Genomic DNA, 27,790 nt, shown 5'->3' on the forward strand with positions numbered 1-27,790 from the left:
CAATTTCAGTGAGCGGGAACACAAAGCGGCCGTCGACGCGATCCGATAGGCAATTAACACGCCACAAAGGCGCCGTTCAATACAAACCTCTCCGGTTTAACTAATAAAACTTTTATATTAATATTGTACCGCATGTTCGTTAACACGATATAATCACACAGATGGTACCATTGGTAATTCAATTAAAAGATTGTTTATGTTTAGCGTTCTGAAACTTCCTTTTTTATTTTGATTATTTTAACAGGTTGTTAGAAAGGCATGCCCATGCTGCACTGACACTCAAAGAATATACAAAGCGATCCATTATCTACGTGATCCAATCTTATTGTCTTTAGATATTGAGCTAAGAACAATTAATGCATTATATTAGATACGGTAATGTTAGGCGCTGTCTACTTTTACGGCTTTTGCAGCTTCGTTAAACTCAGCGTTCATGCCAACTTTGGACTTTTATAGCTTTATCAAATTCAGGGTTCGCGACAGCCTTTACGACTTTTAAAGCTTAGTTTAATATAAATATCAACCATTATAGCTTTTAAAATGTTGTACCACTGACTGTTTGCATCAACCTTTATCGCTTTTACAGCTTCTACGAACTCAGAGTTCGCGTCAATATTATGTCTTTTAAAGTTTCGTTGCACTCAGGAATTAAGGCGACCTTTGTGGTATTTACAACATTGTCAGACTCAAAGGTCAAGTCAAGCTTTATGTTTTTATAGCTTAATCAAACTCACAGTTTTTGTCAACCTTAATGACTTTTACAGTTTCATGAAACGCAGGACTTGCCTTCATGACTTTCAGAGTTTCATCGAACTTAAGATATAACCTTTATAGCTTTTACGGCTTGGTCGAACTCACAGTTTACATTAACTTTTTATGGCTCTTTTTTGCTTCGTTGAACTCATGATTTTCATCAATCTTTGTCTTTTTCGCCTTCGTCAAACTCACGATTTTCTTCAACCTTTATGCTACTTTCAACTTCGTCAATTGTTTACGTTAACGTTTATGGCTCTTTAAGCTATGTCGAATTCAGGATTTGTATCATCATTGTTGCTTTTACAGCTTCATTGTAAATTGAGACTCTAAACCGCACTCCGCAAACTACGGTATGTGATACGTAAAAGTATGACTCGGTGTAAATGATGCGTTTTCTCAAGTAAAATAAATATTTTTCATCTATTCAAATATTTCCGGGCTTGCAAATAGCAGATACTGGATTGTCATCGATGATTTGTTCTTTTTTAATTGCGTGAGTTTTTATATTTAAATAAGTTAAATAATTGTATTCAGTAAAACCAATTAAATTTTTTTATTACTCTGAAATATATCGACGTATAATGTGTTATTTATTTGCAATAAAAACGATCTCAACCTTCTGTAGCCATTGTATTATCGCTAGTGCAGTTATATCACCGACATGTATACGTACACACGTACGAACAGGTCGACCGTAGTTTTGGATAAAACCTCTGTCTTTGCATTGAGAATAAGAAATACCCGCATACACCAATATCACTATACTTCATAAAGCCATTAACTAAATTGATAAGCACTGGATACACGGTATGGGAGTGCCCTGCTCAAGGCTGTCGCATTGTATAAATGTGATGGCTATACATATATATTGTGTCCAATTCTCACAATACATAACCGTTTCTGTAAATCAGTAATATAGACTCTTATATCTATTATCTTTTATATTAGTTTTTGCAGCCGTTAAAATTCTATTTGCTTACGTAATTAAAACATGTGATTACTCCTCAATTTTTATTGGTTATTTATTTACTTGATGTTTATGGAGAAATTGCAGATTAATATCAATTCGGCTATTTTAGATTTGTCAAAATATGAAATGAATTTTCGAATTCAAAGTTTTTTGATGTTTGCTTCTGAAGATGTTTTCCCCGAGAGCCCAGAGGGCTTTTACAACCTTATCGGAAATGAGTTTACGGAGTAGAAAGTTCCGTGAACTTAAAAAAAAATACTGGATCGATCGCTTTCTAGTTGCATGATGATGATCACACTAAGACAGCAAACTACACGTGTGAGTGTATAATGTAATGAACGTGATAGTTTACGGCATGGCATAGCAGCGAGGACTACTCGGCGATCTAAGGTTGGATATTGACCCCCCTAACTCGGATCGCACTCGTCGCTGCTTTGGTACATCGTTGGTGGTAATGTTTGCGATGTATCGTGGGTGGAGTTGTTGATGTGGGATCGGCGCATTGCAGTGATGTGGATAGACTGCGGAGGATATGATATAGCACTAGGATTGTGGAAACCCTGAGGTGGGATCGACATGGACTTATTTAGGATGCCTCTTTCTAATCTCGAGGGAGGTGCGTAGTTGAAATTACAAACTTCTACCAATAAATATGTATTTCATAACTAGTGATAAATTATGGAAAATCTTACAAATATTTTATCTCTGTAGTATTGATCGATATTATTTCTTCTGAAATTGTAATAAATAAAGAATGTGATTATATTTATAGTATAATTTACTGTTTTTGCTTCGCTTGTGATGTTCTAGTGGTGGCATATTGGAAATTCGGCTCTTGTATTTCGTGTTTAATAAACGCGTCGAGTGACTGAAGCCCAGGTTATTACTGCCTAGCGGCCTCTTAATTCCGTAGAGTATGTAAGGATTTGAGCCTTGATTGAAAAGGGAACTTTCGAGCTTAATTAGACTTCAAAGGAGACGAGATTAAGCGTCTTAAATCCGGTAAAAGTAAGTGTGTAAACAGTGCTGATTCGTGACATCAAAATGTTCTAATTTTTCCGTTTTGTAAGACGGAGTAAATGCTAGAAATTCAAAGAAATTTCAAATCAGCATTACAATCACCTAGCCAACAATCTATTAAAACTTTGAACTTAAAACACACGGTCCGTGTTATATGAAGTATTGTGATATAAAAAATACACGAATCTGCAATTGATATAAAAAATACTGGAGTACATTCCACGGATCGGCAAGTACAACATAGGACGTTTACCCATAAGTAGGACAGATGTTGACAGGGCTTGATAATATAAAAGACTGGTGAAATAAGCTGGATGCAGGTCGCTTCCAGGCGCTCTCTTTGGAAATCTATGAGGAAAGTCCAAGACTCGCAGCAGATGTCTTATGACTAACCCGATGTATCACCATTTATCCAAAATGATATTTAAAAAAAAATCTTTTTCGTGTACAGGACCAGAAGGTTATTGTTTAGGTTATATATTTATTTAGTCCAAGGTCCTTCACAGCTGACAAGTTCGTACATAAAAATATAAACATTAATAGATAAACTATGCCAATTACGAAGCACACATCTTTATCAACTTCAAAAAATTACGAGAGTAGACATAAATAGGTAGCGCAAGACCGTCGACGGTCATCGTGGCGATCTGGGGGGGGGGGAGGGGATATGCCTGGCCTAAAATGTACGTAAGGCATAAAAGAAGACGAAAAAAAAATAAAAAGAGGAGAGGATAGTGTATTTATCAGTATCTATGTTTAGTGTATGTTGTGTGATCGATTAATGATTCCTTGTACGTATAGTATAAAGTATACTGTTCATATTATGCAGTATATATAGTATATTACGTAAGGAGGGGATTTGTTATCATTTATAATATCTATTTTTTATAATTAATCATTTAATCTATTTACGATATTCATATTTATGTACACTTTAAACATTATTGAACATGCGTACTAGAATTAAAAAGATTTATTTTTATCACACCAGTGAGTAAATAAAAAAAAAAATACACAATGAGCCCTCGTATATTGATATCATCCAGACGTTTTACTACATTGTCATCTATAAAGTAGGGCCAATGGTTAATCGATCACAGCCGCGCCTTATCTGGATCACGAGCGCAGCCCTCGTTGCATTAGGGGTAAGTTTTATAGCTCCCGTGCCTGGCATGCGCACCCCTTTTGAATCCAACGGCATGATGTTATACACGCAAATGTGTCGTGATAATGTATGCGAAGAACGGATTAGAATTTTTAATTAGGGTAATTGTATTAGACAACCCCTCTGATAGTAAACACTGGCCCAGTTTACATCTAAATGTTACTTGAACTAGTGTGCCATCGAACGAGATGTACAGGGTGTTTTTTTATTATTTAATACTCTTCCCTCTATCTTACTTTTGACACTGATATTTGATATTTGGGATATAAAAAATCCTATTTTCGCCCTCTCTCTCCATCATCCTTCACAATTTCTCTCTTTCTTCCCTCTTTTATCCTTCATCGCACGCATCACCTCCCATACCTCGCCATATTTCTTGTTCACGTTTTTTTTACGCTTGATTACATCACTTATTAGCTTGTAACAAAACCGCAAGAAAGTGTGGCGGCTCTCTTCCTCCTTCTAAATGGAAGCGATGGTGCCGCAATGCTCTTACCCATATCTATTTCACAAGCTATATATACAGGGTGTTTGGGTACAGGTGTACTGAATAATTCTACTAACTGCGCAAATTTACCGTAAGTGTCGCGACCAATAGTACAATCCCTCCGGGGTCTTTTAAAGGTCACGCCGTCCTTCGACCGAGACACGTTCTCGTGTCTCTAGCCGATTAATAGCTGAAACTGTAAATATTGAACATTCTTTATTATACAGGTTGATTTGAAGTATGTAGTTAAAACTTTAACGGGAATTTACACCTATTTTTAATCATCCTGTGTAAAGAGGTCATTCTAAAATATATTACATTGATTTATTTTTCTAAAGGAATGCAACAGGCTAGTAACTTCTAGCAGTACATTTGCAGGAACATATAGTAAACAATTATTAATTTTCAAGTGTATCAGATTATGCAGTAATTCGTATTTTGGAAGCGTTTTTTCTTAATATATGATCAGTACGTTGTTTATTATTTCTGAAGCCATTGATTTTTGAATAGTGAGTACTAAATTAATTGATAAATCTTTTACACGTGTAAGCAATCATACTGTATAATGTAACAATCAATGCCGAAGTCCCTTGAATAAGCCCTAGCAGTAATTACTATAAAGAGGTCAAGGATTAGTACCTCCGGTTTCCACTACTCACAGACAAGTTTCCAGAGGATGGGCAGCAACATCCTCTGCGTACCGTAATACCACACTGCGATCCCAGCGGCTGGCGATTTTGGTATATCCCCTCAAGGTTTCTTTTGGGAGAGCCTATTCCGTGCAGGGAGCATCGATGGTGGTTCGTGAGTTCGTGGAAAGCCATTAAGTATCAATGCAACGCTACGAGGTAGTGTGCGGTATGAATTTGAAAGAAATTTAGAAAATTTTGTCCGCTATCGCAATGATTGTCAAGATCATCACGTTCACCACAAATAGAACCACCAATTACTTATACTAAACTATACATATCACTATCACAATTATCTTCATCATTATGACAACCGTCACCACCGTAACTATCATCATCACCGTCGCCATCATTATTATCATCGTAGTCGTTAGCCTACATTCATTCCTTGTCGGAAATAGAACTTCCGCAATATGTTCTACAGTTCTTCTTATCCCTCCTATTCTGGCCGCTGCTTAAAGATTCCTGCCGTCACTGAACTACTGAACTACTTCTGTTTATCGATTTTGGGAGCTATGATGTCAGCTTTTTTAAAATTAGTATTATACAACTAGCTGACCCAAGAGAGGTTGTCCAGTCCTTGAATATGCCATTCGGAAATTAGTGAATTTAAAAAAGTATATAAAAAAACATAATCATTGTTATAATGCATTTTGATGCATAACATTGTTAGTTGTGTCTTCTGATGCGTAAATATGTAATGATGATAGTATTCCAACACGAGAACAGCGATGTACAATTGGCCGTGTGAAAAAGATGAATATTCAAGATTAATGTCACAAACACTCAACGACTGCTCATGCGATTTATTTACGAACGTGTTGCAATGCTCAAAAAAATCTGTTTTCAGATTTTTAGAAAATTAAAATGAATCGTAAAGTTGTTTTAAAGTTTTAGCGTTGCGTTATAGAATGTCCGCGAAATCAAACATGGCGTATTGTCAAATTCGGTATAGGACTATTAAAAATGATTCAATTAAAAAAAAAAACACTCAAGCTATTCGTTGCGTTCTCTTAATTAAAAACATTTCGACGCGCACGTGGCATCGCCCGGGGCTATATGGACGCAGTGCCTGCCTTATTCACACGAACTAATAACTGATAATGCTTTGAAAAACGTTACAATATAATTAGTTTCAAATGCCGGCACGCATATCGAAAAAACAGAATATTAAAACACATATATTCTTCACTGTTTAGTTTAATGATAATAAAATAAAAATAATATCTGTATATATCTATAAAAATACATATAAAATGCCTTATAGACTTTATATATTTACATTTATAGTCCTTTCGTAATGAAATAGATAAAAAATAACAAATATTTTTAATATTTTTCCTGACGATTGTACACGTGTTAATAGTCAGAAATAATTGGTTATCATTCTACTTTATTTATCGGATAGTTGATTGTAAATTAAATATATGCAGTTATCGCATATTACCGAGAGTGTCTCGTACGTAACCCACTTCGATGTATCAGATATCTTGTCTGTATATGTGTATATAAATAGGCTTTATATTATTTTATCTGTTGTTTTATTTGTTAACACGATTCGACTTAGCATCATTTATAGGGACCACTTGTACAGGTCAAGAATGTCAAAAGGTATCCAGACCATGGACCGGGAAGCGCAGCGAAGGACATTCTCCTACCAGGTGGAATAGACAATCTTTAAATCGTGGAAACTCGCTGTATGGAGTTCGCTTTCAAACAGTCCTTTTCGGAATATGGTAGACTATTTCTAGTAGTGAACTTCTAAAACTTAAAACTACGAATGCTTCAAAGGTTGAATGCTTCAACCTGAGCTGAGAAAAGTCAACATAATCAGACGGACTCTCGCCGCATTAACTCTGTAATATATGACTTATGACCTTAAATAAACTTTTTTTATTATGATTGCTCGCTTAAATCTCTAGTCCATGATTTTAAGTTGACTAAAAATGAATTTGTTATATTTTTTAAAGTTAGAGAAAGATTATACATTGTATAACCTACAAAGGAGTCACAGTAATGAATTCGGTGTCGATAGAAAAGAATGTGGGTCAAAAGTATGTATTGGGGCCAAAAGGTTCTCGCGTGGCGACCACCAGCCGGTAGACGCAGCGTGGGTAGACCCCCCAGTGGGAGAACCGACGACATAGATATGGTCGCGAGAAATCGTTATATTAGAGCAGCGCAGAACCGATGATCGTTGCGATTTATTTACCCATGCCTAGCAGTGGGCGTTCATCGGCTGAAAAGAAGATATATGCAAAATTACTTTAAGATATCATCATATTTCTATGTAATTGAGAAAGAGTTATTAAAAGATTGATACGATAAAGGGTTAACGATCAGCTGATCTAATTCCTTCAAATGTATCATTCGGATTTATTCTCGTAGGCAAATGATTTAAAAGTCACCTTTACTATTAGAGCTTGACCGAGTAGGCAATAAATGTAGAATGTCACACTATTGTTTATTTTCAGTTAAAAGTTTCTCATGGAAAACAGTTCAGGTTGTTTAGCCGTTCTCAACATTAAAAGGTTATTGATGGATTTGCTTACGTCTGAACTACACCGATATTGTCAACGGCTTTTATTGCGCAGACCGGAGAATAGTAAAAAGAAATATATTAGTCCTCAACTAATCAGTACAGAGACAGGTTCATGGACGCTCGCCATCCACGAGGCTCAGGGGGTAAAGAGCGACGCGGTCATCGTTGTCCGTTGAACAACAGATACCCTAGAGCTACAGCCCTATACATAACAGTGTCCGTTACGTGGTGGTAGCGATATCACGTCACACGAACTCGTGCGTGTTTTACAAAGACGAGACTGAAGATGCGATTGCAAGTTTCATCGTTGTGGATAATCTGAGGATGGCAATATGGAGTAGGGATGAGGTAGTCGTCGCACAGGTGTCGGTAAAATAGATTAAGAGGCTTAGTAAACATTAATAAATAAAAGCGTAAGGAGTTTTTTTTTTTCGGAAATGTTTAATGTAAATCGATAACCGCTGTTGCCATTAGGTTTTGGAGTGGAAACTACGGATAGGCAAGCGCGTAAGACATCCACATTTTTATGGTCTTGAGAAGACTGGTGCATGTCGCACTCAACCAGTCTTATTGTATTTATTTTATTTTATTTATTTATTTAACAGTTTATTGTACACAATAAAAACACTAAAGTAACAATACAAATATAACTGACACAACAGGCACTACTTATTTCTAACCAGAAATTTCTTCCAGTAGGCCTACGGAAGGAGATTCATAAAATGTAAGGCAGACACAACGTGCACAATAATTAAATTGAAATATAATTAATGTAATTATATAATATGTAATTATACGAAGAAGATTTATATCCAGCATTCGATATACTTCGACTGAAATGATATTGAATTTTATTTAAACTTATTTCACTTGTTACAGGGAGCAGGAACCAACCTGCGAAAGAGAGCCATCTTTCAAACAGTTGGCACCGCTTACTTCACACAGATCAGGTAAATAAATTTACTTTTTAACACTTTTTTAGTTTAGGAATATCAACACATATCAATACATAGGGTTATCAATAATATTATTACAGACGTTAATAAAAAGTGAATAGAACATGTAAGTCTAATACTAAGAATTAACAATAACTTAGTTCTGAAAAAAGCACGAACCATGTAACAAATGAATAGTGTGCGTCAAGTGCTAGTCTTCTCCTGAGTATTCAGTGGCAGGACCTGCTTCAATATACATATCGTAGTTTCAGTCCATAGACGCCCACAGACCTCCCCCTAATAATGTCTATGAGGTGATATACCATAATCATCACGTTTGGGAGGGAGTTAGTGATCGCGTTGTAGTATTATGGTACGCAGAGGACACTACTGCCCATCCTGTTTATATAATTGATACATGAAGTGACATTTAGCGCGCTTTGTAATAATTAGGATACGTTCACACTATGACATTACTTTTGCGCCATCTATTATGTATATAGAAAACTCAAAAAAGAAGAGAGAATTAAGGGGGCTCACTGCGCGGGTTTTTGATTGGGTTTAAAGAACGTCCTATTCCCTAAATTCTATTTAGTTTCTCTATATAAGTTTCTTTTTTATTATATAGTATTTTTACAGGTGAAATCCGTTATTTTAAAAAGATGGTGTAAAAATAGACCAAAGTTCACACGCTTTTCCAAATTTTAGTAGGGCAGTCTAGACAGAACGCTCTTATATTTAACGAATAATGCATGCGAATATACTCTGTGGTCAATCACCGATACAGGAATTAGTCTACACAGCTCAGCACGCATACCGATTCATATAAGGATTTTAAAATGTCCTCCGGGTCGATTGCAACGGCTTTACGTTCTAATTATCGCAACATGCTCTGGTAATGTAGGCTTTTAAAGACGCACTATCTGTTCCTGAAGACTTTATATAGCCAGTAATTATTGCCTTGTCTCATTCCAATAAATTTTGTGATTATTGACGACAGTATAAATTTGCAGCGTATTAACTGAAAAACGCAAGAAGGTCATAGCGAACTGATAATGCATAGTATTTGCGCCATTTCCTAAATTTTTTCCGCAATAGATTTCTACACAGGGTGATTGGATGTGTGTAATATTTAATGGAATCTGGCGTTACCTTGCGAGAAGTCCATCCTAAGTAAGAAAAGGACCAATATATCCGATTAGTGCTTGGCATTACTCTGTGTTTGGCACTTATCGGTGTAACATAACTCCTGAAGGTGCCCCGTGAATGGGTGAAACACATGTTGAGTGATTTGACGGTGGCAGTTGTGTAATTCGCATTGTTTGCCGCATACGCATTTATCAGCCGGCTGGCGGGCGGTGCACTTTGTTGCACGACTACCACTGCATGTGCGGAAGTGGGTAAATATTGGTCCTTTTCTTACTTGTGTGTAATATGTTTATATGGGTGGATGTATAGCTCGTTTGCTGTAAGTTAATGTATGGTGACAGAGCTATGCATGGAGATGCATAAATGGAGAGATCCGCGGAAAAACCGAGGTCAACGATATAGCACGAAAAACTTCTTGTCTGAAGTGGCAGTAGGTGGGACGCAACGTTCGTGCAACCGATGACCGTTGCGGCCAAATGATCTTTGAGGCCTCCTATACCTTGCAGTGGTCGTATATCGGCCGAAAAGAAAAATGTATAGTACAGCCTTTTGAAGAATTTACGATTTAAGAAATAATGAAAAAGCGTTTTCATATATCGGGTTACAATATATTAAAAATAATTATGGTTTACTATCTGTACCTGCAGCCTTTGTATAGTCGGAAGTTAATGGCCTGACACATTCCCAATAGGTTCAAAGTGGTCACTTTATACAATACACGTGATTGGTGCTGATTATGACCTGTATACTCACCCTTTTAAAGCTTATGCACCTATAACCAATAACCCTGTGTATTGATTATTGTTTTAATAATGAAGATTATTACATAATTGGTAAGTCTTCACTCGACAAAAAAACATTTTATGATTTTTAAAAACAGATTTTTAATTTTAAGTCGAAAGTTTTAGATATAAATAATTAAGGATATAATAAATGTTTGGTTTTCAGAGTCTTCGTCATCGTCGGCGGACACAGCTTCCCAGGGCTCCGGACCAGCCCCACAGCCTCTGCAGCCACGCGCACGTCGCCATGAGCCACAGGTTCGCTATTTCTACAAAATTTCTAGAAAATATATACTTGTAGCTCCTTCTCCTTCTCCTTACGTCGTTCTCTTCGGTTGAGATCGATGGGGGTATTGTTAAAATAATACTGATAATCGCCCACGTTCAATCCAGATCAGATATTAGAGGAAATTTAGTCTTCGCGTCCCCTTGGTACTGAATGCGCTAGAATGGTAATCAGATATTTTTTTAATTCTTGCTCGTCTCATATATACCTCTGCTATTTAACCATAGAGTCCTTTTTTACACTTCTTATTATTATTCTTCATCTACGCACTTACTCTACTAAAGGAAATAATTATTTCAGGTATTCTTGTATTTTTAAAACTTTTCTTATTACTCTTACCCACTGGTTAGTGCTGTCGTATTTCAGTGCAGAAATCTTTTTTTTTATTACTACTTAATACTACACACTTATACTATCATATCGGCCACCAGGGTCTATACGCCGCTACATATACTATTTTTAAAATATATTACTTTTTATTTATGCTGTTATAGCGCATGCGTGGTATCTATTCTTGTTATAGATGGCACACGTGTTAAGCTTACCTAAGGTTAACTCGGCGTTCACTATATATACCAAGTTGTTTTGTTGATTAGATCGTAGTATTTGCTCATTGGGCAGTGGTAGCGCAGTGGTAGAGGACTGAGATTTGCGATCGCTGGTCACGGGCTCTATTCTCGGGATACAGTTTTAAATATAATTTACACCTTATCCACAAGTTTGCATAGAATGGGTAGCAGAGTTCTCTGAGTACATTAATACCATACTGCGATCGCCGGCCCTTGTAATGCAAGTGAGACGATTATGGTTTAACCCAACATAGATATCTTTGGGTGAAGTCTATACCTTGCAGTGCGGCTATGGGTTGAAACGGCGACCCCTTGTTCATGTTAGTCATGTGGTCTACGGGCATATTTGTTTTCTAAGGAACAGTACGTTTTATTAGTACTACGCGTTTAAATGTTCTATTACAATGCGTTCTTTTTTTCTCACACCTCACCTTTTCCGTTAAGTGGTAAATATTAGATTCTCCCTGTGATTCCGCTTTTTTTGGTATCTGTTCTAAAAATTGGCAACCGATAGAACCGCTTCAGCGAATTTCAGAAGCGTGACTTTTATTATTAAGGGGACATATTTTACAGAAAAACCGCATTAAAAATTTGTATACTAGATGGCAAAAGGTTGTTGATAACGAAGATGAATATATTGTTGATCAAAAATAAAAACTTGGTAAAAATGTAGTCGTGTGAATTTAAATTAAGAAAGCGAAATTTCTTTCCGGTCCCTCTAATTATGTACGTTCGTTATGCACATACTTGGTTATGATATAACTAAATGCACCTTTGAAAAAAAAACATACATTACTTTACTGAGTATAAGGTGAACAGGTTTCGCAACATTTTTGCTCAAAAACCGTAAAATTGATTTACCGGAGCGCGCCGTCGCGGGGAAGTCGGTGCGGCTAATTACTCACGGGTCGCGGCGCTGTACCTCCTTGGCTTTTCACTTCTCATCAAGCAACTGAAAGAGTAGGCGACCTATATACGTTCCATGTCGCCGCACCGCTGCCTTTCTAAAGAGGGTATTGGGGCACGGTCCTAGCCCTAAATGCCTTTTTACATACCCTTTCGTAATAATAACGAAACGTTAAAAAATAAAGCTACTATATCTTTTACTATTTTCATTTTGTACCGGCTTCCTTTAGTATGTATAATTTCATAAAATTCATTTCCGTCATTTTTAACTGAAAATATATGGCTATGATTTGGAAATATGCAATTTTTTTTAAGATCTTTCTGTCAACTCTCATAACGCGTGTTGCGGTTTTGTAAAATCCTTTTTTTGCTGACAAATCTTCAAGTTATAGACGCAGATATTGTGAGATAGATAATACATATATGAGCCACTCAAAAGCCAATGCGGTCGAGTCCATTTATTTATATTATCTGTTTTTGGAAGTTCTGATGAAAAAAAATAATAATAATCTTAGATATTTAAGAATTTACTCATTTTTTTATTTTTTAAGTTAGACAGCCATTTTTAATAGCTTCTAAATATATTGTATAATAATTTCAGAAACCATTGTGAATAAGTCCACCCCACCTTATATCAATATTTTTTTACATAAACTTTCAAAAAAAAATTATTCTTCTTTCGATATTTGTAGGTAACACTGAAAAACAAGAAAATCATAGTAACTGTAACTGTTACATAAATTTCTTATCTTTTTCAGCTGCCAAAAGGTGCAAGTCCTAAATTTTTAATATGTCATTATTTCTATAAACACTTACGTTCTATTTACACACCTGTACATATCCTGTTTTTTTTTTCCAGAATTTGCATCTCGAAATAAGACTATACACATTTGTAATTAAAATAATAAAAGAATAATTTTAAAAACTAATATAAATTATATATTTTTAAACAATAATTTTCTCAATTTTTTAACTTAACGGTATTGGCTTCTGAGCGGCTCATATGTAAATCTCTTATATACAGGCCAATTCGTTATAGTTGAAAAAGCTTTTAAGAAAAATAAATTCACCGTCTGTTGCTCATTTGCTTTAAATTAAAATATGATAGTTTAGTTTCAGAAATAATGTATAGAGTAAATAATAAAAGGCGTTTTAACAATACAGATTACTATGTATTAAAATTAATTATCGTTTACAATTTGTCTCCGCAAACTTTGGACACCCACAAATCACTTCTCACATTCCAATAGAAAAACTTGATTAATGTAATAAATGACATATTTCGGAGTAATCACTTTATAAAGGGTGAATGGAAATGAGTGTAAAGGCTTTAAAAGGCTTTGTGTCGACAAATGACTTATATATTTGATGTAAATCATTAGCTCGGTTTTAAATTCAATACCATTGTATAATGAAACTAGGTCACTGAACTCTGTTGTTAATTTAATCCATTTGTTACCAGAGCCAGAGTTAGTCGGCGTCCACCTTGTAATGTGGGTTTGTATATAGTTCCCTGTTTTAAGATTTATCACAGCTAAATAAATTACTAAGAATTATCCTAACTTCCATTTTTAATTAATATACCAGTAAAATCTTTAAATATGTAACACAAATGAGAAAATTCGAACATCAGCTTATCGCCATGCAATGTGCACACTTCGCGGCGCACATGCCCGGTTCAGTCGCGTCACTTCGGCGGAACGGGCTGCTGGTAAGGAAAGGTAAAATACAAAATTAATCATCATGTCACTTTATTAATTTATTCAAATTAAATTACTGTGAAGGTCATTTATTATACACAACTTACAGAATTTTTGGTCTATACAACTAGATATTTTCATAGACCTAGACCAAATTGAATGACATGAACATTCTTAGATATGCTAAATAATCAATGGTGAAGGAAAAAATGCTGCATTTCAAACGTCTAGTCAAGGTCATGTTCCGGCAATTTAAATTTCGAACGAAAGCAGCATAATGTAAGAGTGTTACATAATATTTCAGTTTATGGTTAGACCCATCGTTTTATTGACATGCGGAAGCGTTAGCGGAAGCGGGACAAATTTTTAAGAGAGTTATTTTTTTATCAGATGTAATCTGAAACTATCCTTGTAATATTAAACTAAAATATATATTTATTTTCATTGCATAAAATTTAATACATTTTAAGTTACTTCTTATTGACAACTCTTCTTTTTAATTTAGACGTTACCTTTTTAATTTTACTGGTGTCTAAATAAAATATAAATTTAAATTTATCGTTATTAAAATATGAATGATTATGATTTTTTTTTCTTTTAGACATCTAATCATCATCAACGAAGATCATCCATTACTAACATAGGCCTCTCCCATAGATTTCTAATAAATCAGTTGGAAGCGGCCTGCATCCAGCGTCTTTTAACGACTTTATCCAGATCGTCTAACCTCATTTTCCATCTTGAGTATGGATGTCCTATACTTTGTTTACCGGTCCGTGGTCCCAATTCCAGAACCTTCAGATCCCTGAAAGCTTCTGTTCTCTGAAATCCCGTGTAAAGCCCTCTCCATGGCTCGTTGAATTACTGTGCTAGCTAATATCAAGCTCAATGAAATTAACAAATAAAGATGGATATAGTTTTTCATTATTACACATTGAATTTATTATTCTTTCAAAGTTCCGCTACCGCGTACGCTTTATTTAATCAGTATAAACGTAGCCTTGCTCCATTCATTTTATTATTTAAAGTGCTCCGTGGGTCTTCCACATTTTTCTTTAAGCGCTGGTATAACGTTGACAAAGATAATATATTCAAATAATGGAAACCCGGGCAGCGAGCGTATTGTAGTGGATCTTTTGTTAATACGCTTACATTTAAATAACATTTCACATAATTTAAAAAAGTCTAGTAGAGACCAGTGCGTCAGTTCTATGACTGGACTAGTTTCTATACAAGGAGCGTTGTTCGCCTCGGTAATGTATTTGAGCCTACGTGCTAATTCTCTCGGTGTAACACTCATTAGTTGTCGCACCATACCTGCGGCCAGACGTCCAAAAACAGCGTCCTCTATGAAGTCGATGGACCAAACCGTTCTGCAGATCATGCAATACTTGTCCACTGTAAGTGATACGAAATTAAAATAGGTCAACGTGCGTATATTTTACGGCTAATTATATATTCTATTTGTTTTAGATTTTAATTAATTATAGTAATCCCTTGTAAGTCTTTAGGAGCATGCCAGAAAAACACAATTCAATAGAAGCAAGAATGAAATTGAATTTACACATAGACGTAACAATGGGCGAACTTATTTCATAAAAGCATTGTCTTACACCAACACTTACAACTTATTATTATTGACAATGTTTTGAATGAAATTCTATGGCAATCTTTATTTTTTATATCGCGGTTCTTAAGATCGAACGGGTGCTTTTTCCAAACCACTCGCGTAAGTTTTTCAGCCTGAATATATGCCTTCTATCAACACTTCGCTTTGCGTGATAAATCTTACCCTGTACGATAAATTACTGTAGCTCGTATTTTGAATCTTAAATAAAGGTTCAAATATTGTAGCTTTCTTGATTTAAGAATATTCTAGAATAATATACATAGAGGTATTATGCTAAATAAATTTATGCGTATTGTAGATCACCTATTTCAAAGATGTTTATATGTACATACTGACTAATGATTTTGTTATTTTTTTGTATAAAAACTTAAAGTTCTTTGTTGATCATTTTAAGGATGATCTAGTATATGCATAAACACCACAATATAAAAGCTAATTACCGCCGCATTATGCTCGAATAGAAGCAAAACAAGTAAATTATAGTGTAAATTTGGATTTTGCATTTGCTATTGTTTTATCTTTTATAATGTACCAACAATGTCGTTACCAGTGCTTTAGTGGATCTTCCATTGTGACGGAATATTCGTAAACGTTTATTTATGCTAAAGTTAATATTTGCATATTATCTACTACTGTCTTCTCGACCGTATACATATCAGTTATAGCTTAACAGAAAAAGTATATAGACCACCGATGTTACAATTGTAGATATACTATAGCACATTTGCATAACAATTGTATTCAAATATTCGATTAAGAAGTTTCGTTAATTTTGTGGTTGATTAATATTGACGACAATATAAATTTACACAACAACCGATAAATGCGCAGTCTGCGTCATGTCCTATTTTTTTCACAAAATATTTCTGCACAGAGCATTTGATTATGTGTGTAAAAGTTTTATCTGGTTATACCAAATTTTAATTATACCATAAGCTCAGAATGCAATAACGAGTCCTAGGCACGGAATTTCACTATGAAATCACTGACGTAGCCCAGAGAGTTACTTGTAGGAAGTAGCGATGGGCGGAGCATATCGCTTGTACTACCGATGGCCTTTGGTGCCGAAGAGTTTTCGAGAAACGACCACAAGCCAGTAGAAAACGACATAATTAATGTCGCGGGTAGTCGCTAGACCTGTCTTTGTGGCGATTTTTGGTACAGGTTGATTGGCCCTTGCCTTGCAGTTCAACAGTATCATCGTATCTTTAAATAAGGATATGTCTTCTCGTATAAAAAAGTGACGTTCACAGAAAGAGTGCATAGAAAGTAAGCCACGAATATAAAGTCTGCGAACAATCGGCATTGTTCGAGTGACCTTGCGGGCCCGGAGAAAACAAAGATCAATATGAGACACGGCCGTCTCAGGCGTCGAGAACTAATTCCGTGGCGCACTTATATACCTATACTGTGCAGCCCTTTCAAGCTGGCTCTCTAATGAATGCCATCGAGATGAATGCACTCGTTAAAGAAACAAAAGAAATCTCTACTTTTAGCTTTCCTTTTAATATCAAGAAATGTAGAGGGTTATTATTTATAGATATAAAAGCTTTTAAAGGATGAATGTATAGCTCATTCGCTGTCAATTAATGTATGGCTCTATCAGAAAATCAATAGTTATAAAAATAATAAATAATATAATGGATAATATAAGAAAAAATGAATTATTGATTGCCATCTGTCTTTGCAAACTTTGTATTACCAGAAGTTATTGTTTTATTGCATTCCTATATAATAATAGATATTTCAGAACGATCACTTTATAAAGGGTGATTGAAAATAGATGTAAAAGCTTAAAAATAGGCTCTTCTATCGCTTCTTTAAACGTTAATTCCTATTTCTTTTTGTTAAACCATAACTTTTTTGTAAATTGTCTGTTATTTTGTAGATTGTTTATATGAAAAAACATATTATTTGCAATGTCGATAAATAGTGTTTGTTGCATCAACCTTGAAAATCTATGTTTTTCACATCGCCAATTACACGTCGCCTGTTTCCTTGTTGGAAAAGCGTCAATATTAATTATTTATGCTCCGGAATACATCTAATAATGTTGTGCGTCAAAAAGAATTACAATAAATATATTGTCTATAAATTGTTTATAAATAGCTAAGGCAGGATAATGTCTGTCAGGTCAAATAGTTATATATACTTTATATTTCTCGTTGAACGCAAAGGAGGAGTTGTAAAGGTCATGTCACAACCCTGTATTTAAATATGTATGGCAAAAGCTATAGCATAATTGTTTTAATTTCATATTTTTCATTAAGATCATTATTATTAAATTTCAAGAATTTTTTTAATTACACAAACAAACTATCAATGGTATTTTTTTAATTCAATTACTTCTAATCGCTAAATTATAAAATGGATATATTTATTAGGTATATACATAGATTACTGTATGTACTTGGAAATTTCCTTAACAATTGAAAATAAAAGAATTATCGACCACCTACATAGTACAGTGTTCCTCAACCGTTTTTGTGCCATGCCTCACTTGAGTCTTCTTATATGCTACCCCTTTGTAACATACATATTTTTTTAATAAATTGAAAGGGTTAAAAGCGTGTCGAATCCATTTTCGAATAACGCCCCCATTAACAAACAAATTGTCCCCCGGGTCGGGCGTGGGCTCCACTTTGGGAAACACTAGTCTAGTATAAATAGCGAATATATTTCTTAAAGGTTAATATTGTATTTTCCTTCATCGGCAAAAGGTCATATATATTTTTAATTCGGTTTACTGGTAGCATTTTTCTCATGGGGAGAATACTTTTCGTTTTTCCACACGCCGTCATGACCTAATTGCACGCACTACTTTGATGCCATAAGAGACACTAACTTCGACGCTTTTAACGTGAAACTTAGACTTTCCCTAGATTTTATTCACCGGTTCTGTGTACGGACCTCTCATCTGATAATTAAGTATCTTATATACAATTGTTTTTTAAACTTTTAAGGTGAAATAAAGGAGCAAAAATGAATGAATTTTATTTTTGTTTTTATTTTTAACCGAATTAAAAAACACTAAAATCCTTCTTAATAACTGGCCACCACAAAGTGCGTCGTTTTTTAAAAGTAATACTCGTCGATTGAGTTCGTTGTGGCTCTCCAGAGATCAGGACGTATATGGTACTCAAATAGGTTAAATTTTATATTGGATATCTTTATGAACACAACTTGCTTTTTGTTTTGAGTTCACGAATAGTGTCTCGTAAACGACAACGTAACACAATATAGTACATACTGTAATGCAGTTTTTACAATAGACAAAAACAAAGTCATATTATTGCGATGCGTGGCAGTTTTGGAATATGTGATAGGTGACCTAAGCCGAATTGGCCGACTGGACCGATTGCATCGAGACTCTTCGCTCTCCCGTGATCATTAAAACAATCACTCGAAAATGTTGTCCTTACAACAGCAGAGAAGAATGATGTAATTAATTCTAGCAATTACATTATTCTAACGTTCTTCTCTTACGTACACAAATGGTAACTATAATTGGAATTAATGGATAAATAAATCAATTTTAGTGCCACATAATGATTTACTAGTGGTTCTATCAATAAGACAATCCTCAAGGTGATGAATACAAAAATTATGGTGCATTTTAAATAAAAGAGAATATTCTCTCGAAATGTTTGACAGCTAGGAATTTACTCCGTGGTTTGTGCCGGGGAAGACAAGTTGTTTTTGCTATGTATTTTTTGTTTCCTTTTTTTCCCTCCCTTTTTCATTGTTTTTCTCTCTCCGTATGTACGTTTCTCTCGCGACTTTTGTATGAAAAAAAATTTGGAAAATAATTGATGTTTGTAAGGGCAATTTCATTTGTTTGTTAACAGTACAACACAGGTTGGAAAGATATATCATTTTTAGATATATCAGTACTTAAAACCCGTGTTATATAAGTGTATCGCGTTAAATGGAGTATTACCATATCTACACAGGCTAACTGTATTCTCATCTAATAAAAACTTACATCTCCTGCAGAGCCAAATAATAGCACGGGACGTATCGAACCGCGTTATACTTTACCGCGGTTTTAGTCTAATGTATTCTCGCGTCATTCAAGTAACTGTATCTATACGCTGGCTTACCGCTTCTAACTTAATAAATATTTGCATCTTTTGCACAAGAATGGGAATGTTCGATCTAACACATAAAATGTTATGAGCGTGCAGCGTTATTCGGGAGATTATTGTGCCTAAAGACTGGTTCACTGTATACACACTTATTAAAAATTTGTACCTCCTGCACAAGCAATGTCTCCACTAGAGCACAATTAAACTGCGATAATAATGTACTGTGCTGTTAGCGTACCGCGTTATATGGAAGATTGCTGTTTCGGAGACCGACTTACCACATACCTATTATAAGTTTGCACCCGCAAGCGTTGACTAGATCTATACACACCAACGTGATGTTATAAGTGTACCGCGTTATGTTGAGAATTACTGCACCCTCAGATTGGCTATTCAATTTTTCACGTAATAAAAACTCACATCTACACAAGCAAACCTTGGCTTGATCTTTACACATGAAACGGTCATAAGTGTACCGCGTTATGTTGTGAATTACTGTACACTTAGATTGGCTAACCAATTTTTACTTAATAAAAGTTTACACCTTCTGCACCAGAAAACGTTGGCTTGATTAGTAAACATCAAACTGTTATAAGTGTACAGCGTTATGTTGAGAATTACTGTACCTTAAGATTACCTGACCACATGCTCACTCAATAAAAGTTTACACTTTCTGCACAAGCAAACGTTGGCTTGATCTGTAAACATCAAACTGTTATAAGTGTACCGCGTTATTTTGAGAATTACTGTACCTTAAGATTACCTAACTACATTCAGACTCAATAAAAGTTTACACTTTCTGCACAAGCATGCGTCGGCTTGCTCTATAAACATTAAACTGTTATAAGTGTACCGCGTTATGTGGATTACTGTACCTAAAGACTGGCTAACCGCATTCTCACCTAATAAAAGCACCTTCTGCAGATGCAAGTGATGACTCGGTTTTGATACATGAAACCGCAGTAGCGGCCCTGGCCTTGCGGTCGAAAGGCAAGCGACCACAGCATATATATTTCATTTGTGCACGTAAAGTTATGTGTGTGTACACTTGCGTACAGAGTTTTGATATGTGTGACAGGCTGGTAACGATTACCTATTGACATTCGAACACCGTTCTTGTGTTTCTACCTATTTATGTACACAATTGTCCTGGGTGCAATATCAGTTATTAGACGTCTATGCCGTTACTCAGTTATTAGTGAAATTTTATAAGTATGATCTGTACATTGCGGCTTATTTATGTGAATATATTTCCAAAGTTGCAAAAATAGTTTATAGTGCTTTTTTTGGATCTCCTCAGAATTTAAGGAATGATTTTGGTATGTTTAAGTATCCTTTCTAGCTATCCTGTCTTCATTTACATAAATCGACATTTGTTTCACATCGATGGTCAATAAGTTTTATAAATGAATACAATTACAGATTTTGGGATCGTTTTTACACCAGCAAATATCAATGAGGCCTTCTACAGAGCGATGATCTGAACTTGATTTTTAAATAACATTACGAATATGTATGCATGTGATAACATTAGTCATATATCGTGTGCTTTTGCATATATTTTTTGATTAAGCAGTGGTTGCATAACGGTAGAGAACTAAGACTTTGGGTACGAGTCCCACGGTCTTATAGTTAAAACTTTGTGCATTAAGAATGATTGCTCTGCTCATTAACAAATTTCCCGATAGCGGGTAGCAGCGTCCTCTGTATACCATAATACCACACTGCTATCACTAACTCGCCTTCCAATATAAAACAAATAAAAAATATAAAAAGCTTATTCGAAGTGGTCCCCATTGGCTGCAATGCCGCCCTTTGAATGTTTGAAAGTATTTCTTTTATTTAACTCAATAGCTCAATAGCAGCACGCACTCTTTCTATGCAAAAATTATTCACTGCCAATCGTATGTATTGTTTTAGTGCCGGTCGAATACTGGTGGCCCGCCGACAGCTAAAATAATACTATCGTACATTCGAAAAATATTGAATTTTAATTATTATCAATTTTTTATTGTCTTTAATTACCTATACTTCTAGCGGCCCGCCCGCCATCAGTTCATGATTTGCCCAACTGGTCCCTAGTCTTAATAAGTCTGTGCAACCATGTTTGAAAACCCTATCAAATTATGTTAGAGTTTAGAGCAAACAGTAGTCTATAAAACTGACCATAAATAAACTAGTGGATTGAAATCAGGAATAGGCGAGACCAGTCTTCAGCTCAAATTGAGGGACCGAGTTTTATGACTTGGCGCTGAATCTTGCTGAAAGGACTAATATTGATTCTTGATTATTGTGTTGTTAAGAGGGGCTTAACTATTTAATATACTCGTGCCGATGTTTTGTTATCTTTTGACAAAAATATGTCTCGGTCACTCCTTAGCTAGCTTACCACCAAAGCATCACTAAAGTCGGATAGTGCCCACTTTGTTCTCTGTCTTTAAGCACATATTCAGTCATTTCGTTTGTTAAAACATTGCACAATTGTAAAAAATTTCTAATCCGTAAATAGAATTTTTCTGGATCTCCCTTTGCGTACCACTTAAATAGTTCTTTTTTTATTTTACCACCCTATTCTTTTAAAAATTATCGAATAAGAAATAACCAGTGCGTTTATTATAGACTGCAAGTCTAAAGCCATCTTTTAAAATGCATGGTACATGGTTCTAGGTGCACTATCATCTCTTGCTTTCGGACAGGATTTCTTAGATTTCTTTCTGTTAGTGCTTTGATCGCCTTTTTTATATGAACACTACACGGACGGCCAGATCTATCATAAACAAAGGAGGTTTCATTATACCTATCAATAGCCCGGTATGCAAACATTTTACTAATATCAAGCATATGCAGGATTTTAAAAAGTTTATTTGTCACTTGTCACCACACCGAGTTTATTTAACGTGATTCGGTTCTCTTTATCACCTCACTCCATTTTAATATCACAAAATATTTAACAGTATTTTGGCGCGTAAGAAAACACTAAACAATCATATAAAAAAGAAAGATTCCTAATTCAAATGTAAAATTTTGTTTATTTTTTTACAAAAGTGTTTACAGACAAGTAAATATTTATACGTACGCCTTAGTACATATACATATTTTCTTTTTCTTTCTTTATAAATCTTTCAGAAATTCCAATTCACGTACAGATAAATAATTTCGTTTTTGTTACAGAGGGAGGAGCGGCGTGAGGAAGCCGCTAACGCTCCGAGAGTACAGCCCAACCCTTTGTTGAGGTAACTCATTTCTTATTACAAGTAAGAGTATCTTAAATTATTAACTTGATTTAACACGTCCTTCACCGTGTACATTTACGAAAGCTCACGTTTAAATGTTGTGTCAAAAGCGTTGCCTTCTATCTCAAGCGAACTCTGATAAAAATATTTATTGTTTTCAAATGTATGTTTTATCCATCCATAATATCCACACCTATCTTAGTTTTTGTGTTTCGCATATTCTTCATCCGTGTACGAAATAACAATATTAATGTCAACGATTGACTACTAAATTCACGAATATCCAAGTCTGCATGCATCTGTCAATATAAATATATGAATATTTATTTGATAATTGATGGCGTAATGCGCAGAATTTAAAATTTTTACATTTAAAAATCGAAGATGAGTGTTCTTTCATTTAGTGCTAATTTTAATAATTTTGTTTCTGCTAAATCTACACTTGTCATCGTGATTTCAGTCATAAAATATGCTTGTTGTACATTTATACATAGGCCTCCCTCTATATATATCAAATAGGACCTATGGGAAGCTGTCTGCATATAGCGTCGCCCAACATTTTATAACAAGTATAAATTTGTTAGTGTGTCGCTTCTATATTTATTTTATCATCGCATGTCGCTCAGGCGGATGATGAAATTAATTGTTGGGCATGAGCTCCCGACAGGAGACTAAGGTGGTGAATACACATATATACATTTATGTGTGTTGTTTTAAAGCCATAGCACGATCCGTTGCTATTGGTTAAGATTTTAAATAGTCTGTAGATGTAGAAGCCGAGGGAACCTTAATATTGAAATGATCCAGGTCTCGCACTCTCCCGAACTTCGGCGGCAACCGGTCGCGCGAGGCGTCACGCTGCGATACTTCGCGGCGCGCGCACCACATCACCATGGCCTCCGAGGACCTGCTGCAGCCGGGCCACGTGGTCAAGGAGCGCTGGAAGGTGTGTCCTCTTATGGGAGCTTACAATTGGACCTTTAATATTTGTTTTTATTTATCTATTTAGTCTATATTCAACGATATACAATGACATGTAATATAAAAAGAATTTAAAAGACACGTAATAACATAATGGTTACAAGTAGACAAGGCATTCACTAATTATACTCACTACATTTGTATACATAAAGTACGTTGAAGTAAACGTCAAATAAAAAAGATACATATTTTATGATAAAAAAAACACTGTAGATTAAACTGTGTATATAAAATGAAACCACTGTACCTGCATGCTCTTTATATCATCGGGGTGGAAAGGTCGCTCCATCCGTCAGCCCGCTGTCAATGATAGCTTCTTCACACTTTATTAAGGCGCGGTACACTGGTTAAGTTGGTGTATGGTTTAAACGTCAATAGCGGAGCGTGTTTATTAATTTAATTTAAAATTTTCAAAATCAATTTTAACTCTTTTTTATAGCGAAGTAATAAAGGCCTACGGGATACAATAGATGATCGCAGGGAAGACGAAGAAAGAGAAGTAATAAGGTATCGAAAGGAATGAAAAAGAATGAGAAGGACAATAGCGGGATGAATGAAAGATGTATAAAAGGAACAAGAGGAGCGTGGAAATAAAAAAAAAATTACAATTAATAAAGGCTCTGCTTACAAGAGGAGGGAGAGCACAAGAGGTTCCCAAAAACGGAGTCATAAAAAAAATAAAATGGTTGGCTTGATATTCCACGAAGTGACACCCATCCGTCGGCTTTAACTGTGTGTGTTGAAATACGGCTTGCACTAACAGTCTGCAAAGAGACTTCTTATATAATATACGTCTGAGAAATAGGTTCGATTGTGGTATCTTACGAATTATCCGAAATTATTTAATATTATTTTGCTTGTTACTACAAACTTCGATTACAATATAGTTTCGGAGATTATTTTACTATTAGCGTATCAGTGTAAAGACGGTTCAAGCAACTACTTTCTTCTTTGTGCCGTCCTATTCGTTGCAACGTTATATATACCAACCAACAAAATTTATAAATGCTAATACACCATAAAAAATAACTTTTTAATGTTTACGCGATCACATACGCGACATCTAATTACATTTTTTGTGTAACTAGAAATAACACGATATAATAAATGATTTCAGGTCGTAAAGAAAATAGGAGGTGGCGGATTCGGAGAGATCTATGAGGGTTTAGATCTAGTCACTCAGGAGCAGGTGGCGTTGAAAGTGGAGTCTGCAAGACAACCTAAACAAGTACTGAAGATGGAAGTGGCTGTGTTGAAAAAGCTTCAAGGTAATTACGAAAATTATTACTTAAAATCATGTTGCATGTTATGTATTATTTCCTTTTTTATTTATTTCCTTCATAAACATATTAATGTGATCTCTCTCTAAATACAGTATCGAATCAGAAAAGATTTATTGCAGGTTGACTGTTTGAAGTAGTTTTTTAGATTTTTTTTTTCAAATATATTTGTAATGTTATTTGATGATCTTTTAACCTATGTACGAAGTATTGATTGATATTAACTTGTCTTGTTATCAAATTTAAGCTTATTATTAGAAAAAAATTGCAAAAAAAAAAAAAGAGTCCAAACGTGTAACCCTGCAGAACTAAATTTTTAATACTTTTGCTACATAATGTCTAAAGCTAATCATTAAATGGTTTTATTATCGGATATGTAATGGTGTGTAGATTACATAGTTATCAGTATACGATGCAGGCAAGGAACACGTGTGCCGATTCATCGGTTGCGGTAGGAACGCGCGCTTCAACTACGTGGTGATGCAGCTGCAGGGCAGGAACCTCGCCGAGCTGCGACGCGCGCAGCCGAGGGGCGCCTTCTCACTCTCCACTACTCTGAGGTACCAATTATACGAAATAGTAGAATACCTTTGGACTCCTTAGCTACTCCTGTATCTCTACCTTAGCTCTTTGACTCATATATGTATATTTATATTCCATAGCTGCAGTTTTTGACCGACACTATACCTGCGGCTTTTTAACTAAATTGCAGATATACTTATTTGATTCCATACCTATAGTTCTTTGATTCCATAACAGCAGGTTTTGTGTCCGGAGATGCAACTCTATGACTCTATATCTACGACTCAATGACTTCATAGCTGCACGCGCCACTTAGGCTTTTTTTAAATGGCCCCCGTTATCGTGGACCTTCCTTACTCCCTATCTTGTTGTAGGACAGGTTTAATATTCTTTACTGATTTTTTTTCACTTTTCCTTTTATTTCTATACTCTTCTATTATTCTTCGTATGATCTATCTTTCGTCTTTTTCCATTCTACAATTTTCTATTCATTCATCGCCTCGTTCCTAAAATATCACAGATTCGGGTTGTATGACATTTCTTTACCTTAATTTATATTTATTTTGTGCCATTTTACACCTCTCTAGGTAGAATCAACACCTATATCTTTCTCTTCATAGCTGAGGCTTTCAGCTCCTTGACACCATAGCCGTGATTTTCATTCCATAGCTCAAATCAAAGTCTCCATTTATCGATAATATTCCACTACAACATGATCGGCTAAACAAAAAACATTTAGCTTCGAATAAATTACACTTGTTTATCGTTGTATTTTTTGTTTCAGATTGGGACTGCAAATATTAAAAGCAATAGATTCAATACATTCGGTCGGATTTTTACATAGAGATATTAAACCTGTGAGTATTTCTTACCACTTCGCTATGTTCTTACATTAAATTTACTCTAGAACTTGTATTATCATTATTTTTTACTTTTTTTTGGAGATATAAAGTTGCATATTAATATTAATTTTATATTACTAATTAACAGTACCGTCATATTATTTAAATAATCTATTTTAATGTCCCTAGAAACGCGCGTCAAATTTATATATGCTAATGTAACGCATGTCTAAATTGACTTTAAAGCGCCTATGTTTTTAATTAAACTTGCGTATTGTTTTATATGAGGTTTGAAAATTAAACCAAATGGTTATTATAGTATTTAGATTGTCAATTCTAAGGCATAGATGTTTTGGTATGTACCGTGGAAAGGAGACTTCAATCATGTTCCACCATTGTGGTACGCTGAGAACTCGTCTATATTGTAGAGACAAAGACCTCTCGTTGTCATATTTCGTTATGGTTATGGTCTAGAACGCGAGGTCATGGAGCGCTGATATAACCTACTGTGATAGAGTAGGACACTGTGGAAAGAGAGATAGAAAGAATATCTGACCTTCCTCCTAGCTGAAAGTCGTCAAATGATAACACGACCTTCTCCAATACCATACCATGGCCTTGGATTCGGTGATCTGACGCAAGTATGTCCAGGTGAAGCGCAAGCGTCTCACGTCTTTATGGTAATAAGTGGAGGGCTAAATCTCCTAAGAATTCCTCACGAATCCAAAAAAATAGAAGAATTAATACATAGATTATTACGAGTTTATGAATGTGGTCTGCTTGTCATCAGAGTAACTTCAGCATCGGGCGTCACCCGTCAAACTGCCGCCGCGTGTACATGCTGGACTTTGGTCTGGCACGCCAGTACACCACCAGCAATGGTCAGGTGCGGCCGCCACGCGCTGCTGCCGGTTTCCGAGGTGAAGCACATGCGGTCACAATTCAACCAAACTTTATTCACGGTTCTGACTATTTACAGCTCTTTATAGGGCAATACAGAAGTATAATCATTTACAAATCACCTAATTGATTGTAATGTTCATCGATGTAATACTAGCCACAACTCGCGAGAAGAGTCAGCGGTGATGCAATTCTTGTGAACGTCACAAGAAGAATGCTAAAAGAGCCCAATAAAAAATTAAATAGAATCAAATTCAACTCTTCTTTAATGGGATCATTCAACTTAAAAGTACGAACTTCGCTTACGAATTTCAATAAATCTGTCATATTGGCATTTGGCATAAAAAAGTAAGTCTTA

General features: G+C 35.3%; 1 protein-coding gene across 1 annotated transcript in view; it reads left to right on the top strand.

Moving 5' to 3' along the window:
* The window catches only part of Asator (tau-tubulin kinase asator), a 68,103-nt gene that overhangs the window by 16,884 nt on the left and 23,429 nt on the right, over positions 1–27,790 (top strand). Inside the window, exons 2-9 of the mRNA XM_068765794.1 lie at positions 8,509–8,579; positions 10,662–10,753; positions 22,846–22,907; positions 23,715–23,853; positions 25,006–25,156; positions 25,587–25,728; positions 26,475–26,547; positions 27,323–27,452. Coding sequence (XP_068621895.1) covers positions 8,509–8,579; positions 10,662–10,753; positions 22,846–22,907; positions 23,715–23,853; positions 25,006–25,156; positions 25,587–25,728; positions 26,475–26,547; positions 27,323–27,452 — 860 coding nt within the window. The remainder of the gene's footprint in view (positions 1–8,508; positions 8,580–10,661; positions 10,754–22,845; positions 22,908–23,714; positions 23,854–25,005; positions 25,157–25,586; positions 25,729–26,474; positions 26,548–27,322; positions 27,453–27,790) is intronic.

Source organism: Battus philenor, unplaced genomic scaffold (genome assembly GCF_028537555.1).
Source record: "Battus philenor isolate CCGP_79_NKW_IND1 unplaced genomic scaffold, ilBatPhil1.0.hap1 SCAF_20, whole genome shotgun sequence".
Lineage (NCBI taxonomy): Eukaryota > Metazoa > Arthropoda > Insecta > Lepidoptera > Papilionidae > Battus > Battus philenor.